Source organism: Centropristis striata, chromosome 2, assembly GCF_030273125.1.
Source record: "Centropristis striata isolate RG_2023a ecotype Rhode Island chromosome 2, C.striata_1.0, whole genome shotgun sequence".
Classification (NCBI taxonomy): Eukaryota; Metazoa; Chordata; class Actinopteri; order Perciformes; family Serranidae; genus Centropristis; species Centropristis striata.
The window spans coordinates 31,867,042-31,877,220 of record NC_081518.1 but is presented as its reverse complement, the minus strand read 5'-3'; the positions used below and the strand labels follow the sequence as shown (position 1 = coordinate 31,877,220).

The following is a 10,179-nucleotide window of genomic DNA, read 5'->3' as shown; positions in this document are numbered from 1 at the left end:
ACCAGGCAGGGGGTAATTAGGCTTTTTAAATCGCATATTAATGTCACAGACAATCTTCAGTATTCTTAAACAGATGCAAAACGGATATGCCGCACTGTTTGTTCTCACGCTGCCCCCAGGGCTCTTAAGTTTCCGTTACCTGGCTCTCATCACTGTAACGCCGTCTCATCGTTACTTTGCGCCCCAATATCCTGCCGCCTTTGCGCGCTGCTGGCCAGATGGCAGCTCGCCGTAATCTCCTTAGCACCGCGTACCGCATGTTGTGAATGAGAGAGGTACGACAGAGAGAAAAAACACACAAGCTGTACTGTCATTCAGGTTTTCTGTCGAAGTGTGGGCTTCAACGACGGACAAAATAACTGAAGTCATGTTTGGAGAGGACTATTTCTTCTACTGGAGCGGCGTCTGCTATCGCTGACAGACAGGTGTGTGGAGAAATAGCTACAGGTAGTTAGCTTGTTTAGTTCGACTCGTGCCAGAGCAACAAGTTGAATGTTTGTTGACGCTGCACTTGTGATGGAGGTAGAGATGTGTGCAGGGAGTACGCAACGACAGGTAACCAAGAGGAGCCACCCCATATTTACGCATGTAGCAATATCTGCATAGATTTACAAATTTTATACGGCATGTATAGCACCCGTTATCAGATACACTGTGAGCTTTCCTATTTTCTAACACACTGTAGCAAAGAGGGTCTAAGTAATACAACTCTAGAGATGACTGCACTGCTACTGGCCTCTTTTTGTGTGTCAAAATGTGAAATTGAAGCTGATAATAAGTATTGTAATGAAGAGAGCTTTGGCCTAAGCCTCAATTTCCAACAAACTTATGTGAAAACCCGTTCAGTTGGATAAAAACCTGGGGGCCAGATGCCAGAGGAAAAAAGGGCATGTTTAATTCAATGGAAAATGAAGAAAAGGGGAAAGCAATGTAGCAGTATCAGTTGAGCTGTGCCTCCATCAAGCTGTACATGATAGTGTAGGCTTTGGCTAGGGAATAGCCTGCATGGCATTTCACTCTCCTCAGATTTGTCTCATGTTGGATTTTGGTCTGACCACGTCTCTCTTTCCTTCTCTCCTTCTCTCTTTTCCCTTTCTAGATTGTGAAATCCTACCTATCATGTGAAGGCTTTGGTTGTGGTTTGTGTGTAGGGGTGTGTGTGTGAGGGACAGAGACAGCGTAACAGAGAGCTAAGCTTCGTAGCCTCACCCTAGGGGCACTGGCCTGTAAAAAATGTCCCTGTAACCCTGGAACCATGAAACCATGACAGTCATCACTTATTCAAGCGCTGCTGGAAGGCTTCTGAAAGAAATCCAGGTTCTTGAACATCCCTATGGCCCCAGGAATGTTGCAGAACCCCTGTCTGAGATTCGGAAACCTAGGACCATGCAGGACCTTTTGGAGAACCCGATTCTAGAATCTTGTGGGGTCAAAGGCCAGAATCAGATGAAACGGAGAGACGATAAGGGAGGAGCGAAGAAGGAGAAGGCAAAAAGGAAGAGTCAAACATGGAGCAGAGGAGTCAGCAGAGAGAGGATGGAGGCAGGAAGGACAGGGGAGCAGTTTAACTTAAGGAATAAATGCAACAAAGAAGTTAGAAAAAATGTAAGAAGTTGTGGAAAATGTGTGGAAGTAAAGGACAAGAGCAAGGCAGATGCGTCTGGGTTTTCTGTGATTCTGTCAGCAGAAGAAACTGAAGGTGGAATCAAGAAAAAGGAGAAAAGCATGGGGGGAAGTAAAATGTGGCCTGTTTTTCCTTGGCCATTTCACCTGAAAGACATCACTGAAAGAGGGACAAACATAATGAAAGCGATGAGGTGGCACCATATCTTCCTCCTGCTCTTCAGCCTGTGTCCAAAACCTGCTTCATCACAGGTAAAAGTGGCTTTCAAAAGACATTGTAATTTGTGATTCAAAAACTAGAATAGTCATTGTTAACATATTTGAATTATTTTAAATTTATCAGATGGGCCTTTTTCACAGCGAGATTTAGACCTCTTCTTATCTGAAGAAACTATATGAAATTCAACAAGTGTTAATTGATAATATTTTTTATTTAACACCTGCTGTGATACATTTCGAACTTACTGTGTACATGCAGTATGTGTAATATTAGACCTATCTCTACAGCGTCGTGTGGAGCAAGGTCCAAATTTCTAAAATGCCATTGTAGATCATAATTATATTAAATATTTCCGGAGGAAGTTGTCACAAGTATTGATACTTTTTTTTCTTTTTTTAAAAAAATTATACAATATTTACATTCAATACTATTGAAAATACCTTCCTAAAATACGTGCCTACGATGTTTTTGTCGCCATAGTATTAGAAGAGGTATTGGGTCTGTTTTTTTTCATACTAGTATTTTAACAAAGTATAAAATTCTGGTATTGTGACAACCTTATTGAATAGAATGATACTAATTGTGAATCTTTCTTCATTCTCAGGGAAATTTCCCACGAATGGAGAACATCGCTGCCTTTAAACCTGTGTCCACCTCTCCGGCTCGTTCCACCTGTGGGGTTCCAGAGCGGAGCAGCTACTGTCAGTCAGCATCCTCACAGAGTGAGCTGCTGACATGTTATCAGGCGTTCTGTGTTCAGGAGTGTCCCTATAGATCCTCCACACCTCCGTATGCCCCCCTACTACTGCCTGCACACAGGTAAGTAGTTTAAATTAGTAGTAATAGTAATGATTTTAAGGTATATTTTTTTGACATTTGACCTTTCAGTCCATGGAAAATAACAAACAGAAGGGTACTTTTTGAGAGAAAATATTTACACATGTAAATGTTATTCCAACAGGGGTACCTGTGTAACTGAAGACAGTAACGACACTCGTCCTGGGGTTCAGTCAGAGACTGGAACCACTCTTGGTTTAGAGGGGGTGTCTGGTGGATCCAGTAGTGTGCTCTTTCGGCCAGTCCAGGATGGATGTCTGGTCTCTCCTCCGTCACAGAAACTAGGACCATTGGGTTCCCTCACTCTGGCATTGTGGATAAAACCAAGCTCTCCTGGAGAGATGTGAGTTCAATATTTGTATATTCTAAAAAATGAAAATGATCTGTTAGGTGCATCATTGGAGATTGGAGGTTATATATGTTTTAAGCTGTGGTTGTTTGAGGAATTACCTACAGTAGATGGCTTGGCATCAAATTGGAGAAGTAGGGAGGAGTACTGCCTGATACAGAAGCAAAAACCGCTAATTACTGGAACATATTCACAACCTAAAAAAGTCAATATCACTAAAAATGAACGCTCTATTTAGAATATTTTCTTTGCTGGAACTTGCAGTTATGTGAAGTTGATGTGGGAGGAACTGTAGCTGTTCTCTATGCTCTCGTCAACGTGACCAGACTCCATTGACGAAAACAGTAGTTGTCGATCAAGTAGTTTATTTGTGTTATTGTGTGACTTTGGTATTTTAGTTTGGATTCACCAAAGTTATACAACACAAACAAAATTAACTTAAGAATGACAGTTCATGCTGAAACAAAAAACTTGAAAAAAAAATGGAAAAATCATACATTGTTAAAAGTAAAAGGTTTTCAGATATCCTTTTTTTTTCTTTAACTCATCACAACATGTGAATCATTATTAACATGACACAACAAGAAATGTTTAGAAAATTATATATCAGCCAGTAATACATAGTGTAGATAACTGATGGATTCTGATCTTTGTGAAAAAGGCACACCATACCCAGCAGTTTCATTTGGCAAAGCTAATTGCTAAAAGAGCAATAATGACATCCTGTTACATCTACAGTAGCAAGCTTTGTTCAGAAGGTAAAGGGAGAGGTGAAGAAACTGACAGCTCACGCTCACGAGTTCTTGTAGAAAATCTACTTCATGGGAGAAGCTGGAAGTGTGAGAATAAATAATGTAGTGATACAGATAAAAACATGTTTCAAGTTGTTATGGGTATAATGAGGATTTCCAACACTTATTCAAACCAGAGTAGTCCAACATTATCCTGTGCTACTGATGTAATAAAGCACCCTGCTGAAAACACTCGCTGCTGTGATGTATATGTCAAATGTCTGATCTGATATGAAATCTAATATGATTTTCAAACATTGAAAGTACATTGAAGTGGAAGCTCTGTGATATTGATCTAATAACAAGGAACAATCAGGTCAGGTCAGTATCGGTATCAGGAAATGTTGGCCAACAACTGCCTGTCATGTCCGTCCTACTTAGACATGCTGTGTGTGAGAGACAGGGGATGAGAGTGTGCTGGTATGTTGCAGGCAGTGCTGGATGGTGCAGAGTTACACCCACTCAGATCAGCTTGCAGTCACACACGCACAAAGCAAAAGCACACACAATAAGAGATCAGTTGGCTTTACTTGGCAACCCCATCTCCTCCTCCAGCATAAAGCAACACTTAAAGGAGATTGCTTGAACAACATGGGATGCCTTGTAACTAAGCTAAAAATAGGCTAAACATGCATGACGTCTTGGTTTCTATTTGCAGACTGAGTATATGTTTGAAAAACAGTACTCCACCCATTTCACTTGTGGAGTCCTATTACATTGTTGGACTCACGATGAACACTGAAATAACATTATCAAAATTGATTAATCAGAACCAGATGTATCATTTATTTTACTCCAGTTGTTCCTTGTCAAAACTTGGCGCCTACATTATCCACAATGCAACTGTCTGCCGATTGGTCGGAGATTTGGATAATATGCTAACAGCAGCTAATGTAGCTCCAAGCCGTTAGCCTCAAGCACAATTAAGGAGCAGCTAAAGAGGTCTTGTAAGCTCATTTCTTTATAGCTCCCACCCCAGAGATTTTTATTTTTAAACTTGTAGTCTTCAGCTCCAACAGTTGCTGTCTCAAGTGACATCACTTAGTGCAATTTATCAGACTTCACACAACTCACTCTGGAGACAAAACTTTTGTTGATTTACATTGTATGGTACAGCTCTGATTGGCTCCGCAAAACTCACTTTTGGCACCAGGTTCTTTTCTTTATTTAGATTTCATTTGCAAATAGTACCTGCTGAATTTGCAGCTGATCTTCATAGCCCAGTCTTGAACACCACACTCACTGAATCTTTTCTTCAGCAACCAACTAGAGGAATGTCTCCACTGCATCAATTGTATGTTGTATTAGTTTTGTGGGCCAGAATTTTTTAAAATCTTGGTCAAGTGAATAAAAAAATCTGCTTGTGCAGTCTGCAGTGTTTTAACTCCACCTTCTAGTATCGGCGCAGCTTGCTTGGAACCTTGACTGAGATCATACTTTAAAAAAGTAATATAATTATAACTTTTGCTAACTGCAAACCATGAAAGAGCAAGTTGAGTTGAGTAGAGCCGTGCTGCACTATGCAGTGGAAATGCTGCAGTTTTTCTTACACATATACATTAGTACTCATCAAGTAAAATATTTTTTATTAATGTAGATGTTCTCATGAAAAACTTTGCCTCTGAAAGATTACTTTTGTTGTAAAATGAAATTTTTCTAGATTGTCTTTTAAAATGATCAGGAATGGCTAGCTCTATGTGAACCAACCATAGACTGTATATAAAGAACCAACAAAGAAAGGCATTGGACAGGGAGAAAATTATTTCATCTTTGTGGATTAAACAAACATTGAAAGTAGGCTCTTGTGTTTTTGTTCAGCTTTCATGAAGTAAAGTCTGTCAACATTCACTTCCCCCACAAAGTTCTGCTAATATAAACGTGAAAACGTGACAGGTCTAAAGAAAGAATTTGAGCAACTCTAGACATGGTTCATGTGTATTCTGCTAACTCACTGGATGTTCAGTTTGAATGTTGCTGTCAGTTAAATTGAACTCTGAGAAAAATCAGACAGAGATCAAATCACTTCTTAAAATGTCATGCTGTGATTTTGTTTGTGAAGTTGTCTGTCGGGGGATTCAGATGACAGACAAGTCTTGTTGTCTTGGTTTGCCGAACATGACACCTGTATGGCTGAATGCATCTGAATGGAAGTAATATCTCTCCCCTCTCGCTCTCCCTCTCTCTCTTTCTGTTGCTGTCGTTGGCCATCAGTCTTTTGTTGTAGAGACGATCATGGCTGCCATCAAAGAAGCCAGATGAAAGGAGGTCTCTATCCTCACCTCTATCCATCTCTCCTCACCCCTCTCTCTTTGTCTCTCCCTCTCCCCTCATGTGAACAATGAACAGAGCCAGCCACCTGTTCTTACAAATCATAGTTTTTACTATACCATGGCTTCACTTCCAGAAACTGATTATCAGCTTGTGCATATATTGCTTCAGGATTCTCATTTTGAATAGATAAAATGTATAATCCTATGTGGACACATTGGCTACAGTAGAAGTGTATGTGCATGTCATAATTATTATTATTCCTTTTTTTGTTGTTGTGCTTTATATGTAGAACAAAAAAAGTTAGAGTTTTTTGACAACTTCTATAATAATTAGTAATTCAAGTAAGCATACAATTTTCATTTCAGATTTCAAACCAAAAGTTTACTGGTTTCAGCTCCTAAAATATGTTTATTTGCTGTTTTTTTATAATATACAGCTGATTTCACCAAATGATTGTGCAGCTTACATAGTGTACGTGCCTGATAAAACAAAAAGAAAAAAATTCTCAAAGCAACAGCAAAGGGTAAAAAGCACTCCCAACTGCAAATTGTGTCCTGGTGCTAACTCAGTGTATTCAAAGTGGGTATAACGCATGCATCTGGCTCAATGCGATTGAGCGTCATTGCAAATATGGTTCAATTTACAAAGATTTGCTTTAATAGCCACATGTAGTTAGAGTGAAATTTTTGGCACCTTCAGAGAATTGGTGTTAACTAAGGCACATGTATACAGTTTTTCTTCTCAGTTTTAAACAATGCCTCTGCCCCTTGTTATTCAGGATCTGTAGCTGGCGTTCTAAAAATATAATGTGTCCCTTTTTTCTGCTATCCATCTGCCTACTGTGTTTTTGGACTAAAGGTAACATTTATACTTTGCCACATGGATAATTTCAATCAGATGCGAAAACAGCAAATTGAACACAATCTGCAATGTGAATCAGACTTTGACACGGGACAGAGCGCTTGCAAGTGATGCTTAATTCATGGTGCTATCAGTGGCTGCAATCTATTCATGATGAATTCACCAGTCACTATATTTTTGACTAGACACAACAAGCAATTTAAATTTTTGTTAACTTGGGCTCTGTGACGGACATTTTTTCTATTTTATTGACATTTTTGACTTTTTTTTTTTTTTTTACATTTTTAGACTAAGTTATTGATAAACATAAAAATTACAGGCAGCTTAAACAATTTTCTTATGAAAATACAGATAAAAATTAAAGACCCAAATAGTTGTTGTAGTTGTTATAAGATAAAAAACTTGTATTAACTTTCTACTTGCACCTATTATCTCTGTATGGGTGTCTTGGTCTCTCCCTGCAGCCACACACATGCACATACTTACATATGATCTCTTTCTCTTGCATACGTCTTACTTTGATTTATAGGGACTGTGGCTCTGGGTTCATAAAAGTCATGATTTCCCATAAAATGTCAGTGATGGTGGTTAATATGACACGTGGATGGTGTGTGTGTCTGTGTCTGCATCCAGTGTAGCAGCCCAAACCTTTCAGTCATGTAAAATATTGATATTCCATGTGTAAATGTCAGAATGAGAGACTGTGTAGCAGGGTGTAGCAGCGTTCAGCTCCATGGGTTTTAGAGTCCACTCTTCCCTCTTCCTTCCTTCTGAGTTAAGTTATAACAATTTACCGCTGCCAGATATTCAGATGGACTGTCTATTGCTGCTGGAATTATTGTGTTTTATGTGTATTTTTGTTCTTCTCAGGATCCTGCTGGAGAAGAGTTCAGGGGAGCAGTTGTCTTTTTCTCTGACAGTGTCTCTGGAGGTGGTCACCCTACGGTACGGCCAGTCCAGCAGTCAGACCGTCAGCTTCAGAACAGAGGGGAGGCTTACACTGCAGAGGTGGACACACCTTGTTCTGCAGGTAACAAATCTTTTAAACATGTCATAGTTGGTCAATATGAAAGACATATGATTATGAGGATGATTTGTTGGTGTTCAAAAGAAATTCAATCTATCTACCTTAGAAGTGCCATGAGGCTTGCGTTTAACTATTGTCATAAGGGTTGTGAAAGCGGAATGGTCGCTTTTTATCACAGGCATACTGTCTCTGTCTCCTGTGTTTCTCTTTTATTCTCTATCCATCTTTTTCTCTTCCTCTCTACGAGCTTGTGGTAATTACACTGGCAAACATCTGCTTTGGCACAGCTGCTGGGGCCAGGGGCACACGCACTACATCAGACACACATACATAGACAGACGATGCCTCACACTTTCAACACAATATTTCAAAAAACATCTATGTCCTGAATGAAAAAGTAACTTCAAAACCCCTAGAAGTCTTTGGATTTTACTATTAATATTTTAATTGATCTATTCAGGTGTGTTTTCTCCAGTTCACTGTGTAAAACACAGAAATGTTGTTGTACTTGGGTTGTGAGGTTATTTAATTTTGTTGCTTGGATATATTGGACTTCTGGAATACTTCTGGTGGTATTATAGAGAACTTTGTAAATATCACTCCTTTAAATGCAACAATGTTGCTCTGTTGTTCTGAATGCATCAGAAGTTAGAAATACACAGCTGTCATGGCCAAAAAAGAAGGCTTTCATAAGCTCTGATCATACTGAATGGCAGCTAGTGAAGTGGAGAGACTCCTGAGACCGCAAATGAATCCATGTGTGTGTGTGTGTATGTGTGATTCTAGTCTGTAGTATCACTTTACAGATTACTCCACTGGACAATCTTTCTCTTTCAGCATCTCTGAATAGGACCAGGGCTACTTGGGGAGAAAACATGGTCACCATGACAAGCCTTATCACTTTAAGTGTCTGTTACTTAAGTTTGTTTGTTTACTTTTTGTCTGGATAACTTTGGGGCCCAATGCTTTTTTCTATTCTTGCATGATTTTTTTTAAAGCCATACTAAATTGTCTATCTATGCCATACATTATATAACCATAATGATGACATTTTATATTAGTAAGTTTTGATCAAAATCCATGGCTTGAATTTAATAAAACAAACAAATAGGCGCTCAAATTATCAATTTGATAAAATCAACATGCACTACCCTTCATGTGGTTACAAAAAAAAATGTTGTGATAAATTTAACAGTCAAAACAGACAAAATTGTTTCATGAGTTTTTTTTAAAGTGATGTGCACCTGATCTACATCTTTCGTAGCAGCATATAGCTCTACATGATCATAGATCAGTTTTCCTCTGCTGTTGTTTTAGTGCTGAGCAGCTGTTTATGCACGAAGCAAGTTCAACGTACTCAGGATAAAAAGATAATGAGAAGATTCTCATTATCTTTTTTCACTCAGTGTAATAACCGCAGTCATGGATAAGTGGTATCACGAAGGTGGTTATCAACTTTTCTCAGTTTACCCAGGCTTTCCTCTCACATTAAGGGGGCATTGGGAGCTTCTTTTGACTCAACTATCCGAAAAAAACGATCGTGTTCCGCCCACTTCTATAAAAAATATGAATCTTTATTACAGCTAAAAGCAATTCCTTTGATCTAAATAAGGCACGCGATTAATGTAGGCAGAAAATAGTGTGAATTCTTGAATTAATATTTATTTTTTAACCACTCCATGCGCTCTCAATGACTGTTGTTGATGTCTAGCCTGACAGCTGCACACACAGCACACTTACTGCTATGCTGAAAACTGACTTTTAAACATTATAATCAAGAACTGGTTTGGATCTGAAACTGTCTCATATTGAAGGATACATCCAAATATATTTTGTTTTTGCCCACTTCAAAAATAAATTATGTTAAGGCCTATTATCTTGGATACAACAGACTAACAATAGACATTTTCAAATTGATATTCTATTACCTGTGATACGGGCAGTTTAAAACGACCATCAGCAAATCATTATAAAGCATAAAACATAATGTGATAAAGTTATAAAGGAATTATACAGTATTTCATATGCAAGTAAATGTCATGCTGATTAATAATATAGTGGAGTATTAATGTAAACACACTGATTAAAGTATGAATGTATGCTACCTTTATTTTACAGGAGAGTCATTTCAGAGACTGTGTGGTTAAATCACCAGAGAACTACAAACTGCACTCTAGCCAGGTTAATTAATTAATTTAGC

The 10,179-nt window shown here is 38.6% G+C and overlaps 1 protein-coding gene across 1 annotated transcript in view; it reads left to right on the top strand.

The window, feature by feature from the left end:
• The first annotated feature begins 448 nt into the window (after window positions 1-448).
• Window positions 449-10,179, top strand: part of ush2a (Usher syndrome 2A (autosomal recessive, mild)) — a 271,031-nt gene continuing 261,300 nt past the window's right edge. Inside the window, exons 1-5 of the mRNA XM_059348990.1 lie at window positions 449-555; window positions 1,100-1,875; window positions 2,448-2,662; window positions 2,805-3,023; window positions 7,823-7,982. Coding sequence (XP_059204973.1) covers window positions 1,264-1,875; window positions 2,448-2,662; window positions 2,805-3,023; window positions 7,823-7,982 — 1,206 coding nt within the window. The 5' untranslated portion in view covers window positions 449-555; window positions 1,100-1,263. The remainder of the gene's footprint in view (window positions 556-1,099; window positions 1,876-2,447; window positions 2,663-2,804; window positions 3,024-7,822; window positions 7,983-10,179) is intronic.